This window comes from Pediculus humanus, genomic scaffold (assembly GCF_000006295.1).
Source record: "Pediculus humanus corporis 1103172108209 genomic scaffold, whole genome shotgun sequence".
Classification (NCBI taxonomy): domain Eukaryota; kingdom Metazoa; phylum Arthropoda; class Insecta; order Psocodea; family Pediculidae; genus Pediculus; species Pediculus humanus.
The window spans coordinates 200418-204711 of record NW_002987779.1 but is presented as its reverse complement, the minus strand read 5'-3'; the positions used below and the strand labels follow the sequence as shown (position 1 = coordinate 204711).

At 25.7% G+C, this 4294-nt stretch overlaps 1 protein-coding gene across 1 annotated transcript in view; it reads left to right on the top strand.

Annotated features, from left to right (window-relative positions):
• Phum_PHUM440000 (uncharacterized protein) overlaps positions 1-946 on the top strand; it is a gene marked incomplete at both ends in the record, with an annotated part of 2031 nt that extends 1085 nt beyond the window's left edge. Inside the window, one exon of the mRNA XM_002429517.1 lies at positions 887-946. Coding sequence (XP_002429562.1) covers positions 887-946 — 60 coding nt within the window. The remainder of the gene's footprint in view (positions 1-886) is intronic.
• Positions 947-4294: the final 3348 nt, after the last annotated feature.

Genomic DNA, 4294 nt, shown 5'->3' with positions numbered 1-4294 from the left:
ACCGCAACAACAACAATGTAGAAACGATTTTAATTCGAGTAGGTTTGAAAAAGGTTCGCGAAGGTTGTTGCCGATGGGAAAAACAAAAAAAGGTGGACGAATTCGATGCCGGTTGTTTTATTTTATTTAATGTCGTCTGCTCGACCGTATTAAATTAACAAACAAACGACAACAAACGACAACCATACGGGAACGAGATAAAAATCGCAATAATTAAAAAATTATTATTATTATTATTATTATTATTATTATTATTATTAGCGATTTTTATTTATATGCGTGTAACATTTATTAAATTATTTACATAATTTTATTATTACGTAACGAATCCGTGTTTGTAGCAGCTTTTGCATAATAATAATAATAATTAAAATTATGTATAATGATGATAATGATAATGATAATAATAATGATAAAATATTAATTTTTAAATCGGATTCGTGATGAATAAGAAGGGGGGAGTTGAGGGAAGGAAAGAGGGACTACCGGTCGGTAAAATTTCTTTACACGGTAATAATAATAATAATAATAAATCATCATCATTTTCATTGCCGTCGTCTGCTTTTTTGCAAATGTGATTTTTTAAAAAAGGAAAAAAATTTTCCAGTCAAGGGAAAATCCAAATTTTTTTTTCCTTTCGTTTCGTTTCGTGATGTTTAATTATTACAACAAATCGTTTTAACGATTGTTTAATTACATCGTTTATTATTCACGAGAGTTTTTTTTTTTTTATCGTTTCGTTTGTTTGTTTGTTTGTTTGTTTGTTACGTAAATTAGTTAGATTCACGAACCATGTAAAGAAAAATTAATTTCTTGGAAAAAAAAAAAAAAAAATCGTCACGCGCGAAAAATATGAAAATCCGAAAGGTTGAATATGATTTTCCAGGAAACGGAAGTTAAATACAAAGTCAAAAAATTTTCCAGCTCCAGTTCGGGTTTTATTTGAAAAATGTTATCAGAATATTTAGAAAACTGATAGCGAATTGATTGATTACAAGGAGGTATTTAAAAAATGATGCGGTAAATCTCTGGAGAATAAAATTGGAGACGAACAAACAACAAACATTTGATTTTGTCTTATTAGAAATTTAATTTTTAACGTTATCATCATCATTATTATTATCATTATTATTATTATCATTATTATCATCATTATTATTTATTTATTTAATAAAAATTTAAGGTTTTACACGGTTGTCGTTGTTGTTGTTGTTGTTGCCGTCGTCAGGAAAATTTCCCGAGAAAAATTTGATGAAATCTTGTTGGACAAAACAAACGGATACAAACACAAAAAACAATAAAGAAACGATTAAAACGTTTTTTTCGGTTGTCGTCTGTCGTTTGTCGTTTGTCGAACTGAAAAAAAAAAAAAAAGGAAAAATTTTATTTATTAACGTCTGAAGAAGAAGAAGAAGAAGGATGAAAACGAGGATTTAAGATAATGTTATCTAATTAAAAAAAAAAAAAAAAAGGATTTTAAGGGTGCGAAAGGCCACCACCGCCATCATCGGCACCACCGCCGTCGGCACCACCACCACCACCACCGCTGGCACCGCCACCAACGGACAAAATTCAAGAAGTTTAAACATTAAAAAAAAAAAAAAGGGAAATGCCCGAAGACAAACCACCGAAGATAACCTTTTAACAAAAAAATAATCATAACGAGATAATAATAATAATATTTAACGTTATTTTGATTATCTTATTCTTATCAATTTTGGACATTTCCATAAATCACGTCGTTTTTTTTTATGGAGTGATAACGGAATAATAATAATGATGATGATAATAATAATTCTCTCACGATTTTAAATAAAAACAATTAAAAGTAATTAATAGAAATTTTTTTTCTTTTTTTTTTAATAATAAATTTATTAATATTTTATTTATCGATAACGGGATTAACGTTCGATTGTTATTAACATTAATAATGATGATGATGATGATGATGATGATGATAATGATAACAGGCGGTGAAAATGGTTAATTGATAATTATATATCTAATTAAAAAAATTTTCTTTTTTATTAAACGATGGAAAACGACGGTGCGTGCGTGCGTAAATGCGTGCGTATATAACGCACGAGTTAATAATTTAATTAATTAATAAATAAATAAATATTTAATTAATAATTAAACGATAATAATGATAATGATAATAAAGAAAAAAGCGGAAAAGAAAAAATAGAAAATTGATTGAGTTATTATTATTATTAGGAGAAAAAAAAAAAAAAAATTAAACAAACAAACAAACAACAAACGGCAACGATTTTCGGATGTTTATTTATTTCAAATTCATAAATTATGATCCGACGATTATCTATTTACACGTTTCTTTAAAATAATAATAATGTTAATATAAAGAATAGATAATTAACAAATTAAATATCAAGGTTAAAGGAAATAGGAAATGTTTTTCTTCCGAAACCGTTTATTTATTTATTTAATTATGTAGATGAAGTGGAAGTAAAAGAATTTATTAAAATATATTAATTAGATGATTTATTAATTAATTACTAATAATAATAATAATTTTGTCGGTCGTCAACGTCGTCGGAAATGGAAATTTTTTCCAATGCGAGGCGAAAAAACAAAAACGGGGAAAAAATTATTATTATCGTTTTTATGTTTTATTAACGCGTTCTTGCGATGTATCGATTTATCGAACGATTGATTTAACAATTTTTTATTTACATATCGGTATGTGCGAAAATTTTAATAGATTAATAAAAAAAAAAAAAATTATAATTTTTACATCGATCGATCGATCGATCATACGACCTATCGAAACCTTTCGATTAATAAATGAACAAAGGTCAAATTAATTAAAAAACAATCACGATACGTTTTTTTTTCTAAAAAAAAAAAATTTATTAATTAAAATTTTCCTATTATTATTATCATCATTATCATTATCATTAGTGCTATTAATAACAAGTATCTATTTTAAATTTATTTAATAATAATAATAATGATAATAATTTAAATGGCGCGTGTAAAAACGTGGGCGGGTGTAATGAAAATGAATGTCGTTTTGCAAATCGTCGACGTTTTTCCTTTACCCCCCATTTCGAATTTCCGCATTTTCGTCGTTGAGTCCCCCGTTCTCCCATTCCTTCCATATCCCCCCATTTCCCGCCTGCCTAAAATTTCGCATTCGTTTCCGGAATTTGTTTTGTCTTTTTCACGTACACGTTGATCACTTTTGATTGTTGATTTGTTCGGATTCAATGTTCAGGTACTCCGACGCCATTTTGTTTTTTTCTTTTGCCCCCTTTTTTAAATAAATAACTATAAGTCGTCGTCGTCGTCGTCGTAAATAATAATAATAATAATAATAATAATAATAATAATAATAATAAAATTCGGTTAAAAAATAATTTAAATAATAATTTATTAACAATTGATGTTTGTACTGAGAAAAAAAAAGGAAAAAGAAAAAGAAAATTTATTATTATTATTATTATTATTATTATTACTACTATTATCATTATTATTATTATTACTATTATTATTATTATTATGGTCGTTGTCGTACGTTGCGAAGGTAACTTTTGTTATTGAACGTTTTCAAATGAACCGGATATTTGAGTTTGTGTGTTGTTGTTGTTGTTGTGTGTGTGGCAAAAAAAAAAAAAAAAATTTTTTTTTCTTAGGGTGGAAGGAAGACGTGGTAGCAGAAGAGTAACAGCTGCCACTCACACGATTTTATATTTTAATGAAAGAAAGAAACTTGATTTTTAGTTTAACGACACGATCTTTTTTTTTTTTTTTTTAAAAACTCTTAGCAAAATCATATATTTTGCTTCGGTTCGTGAATTTAATTTGTTTGGTTTTTTTTTTTTCCGTTTGTTCGTTCGTTTGTTTTCTTATTTATTTTTATTATTATTATTATTATTATTATTTTAAAAATTTGCTCTCGGTAATTTTTTTTTTTTTTTTTAAATAAATATGTAGCGAAAAATTAAAACAAACAAACAAACAAACGGAAAAAGTTTATTATTATTAATTAATAATAATAATTAATAATAATGGTAATCGAAAGTAATAAACGAACGTTAGCAAATCGTTTGTAAAAATTATTAATAATAATAATGATATTTTTCAATTTGCTACGAGAAATTAAAATAATTAATTTATAATTATTAATAACAAAAATAAAAAAAAGTTTTTATTTTTTATTTATTTATTTGCTCCGGTTTAATATTTAGATATAGAATATTCTTTTTTTACTCGCGTAGAAAATAAAAAAAAAAGAAAAAATGATTAATTAATGTTTTGTTGCGATGTTTTG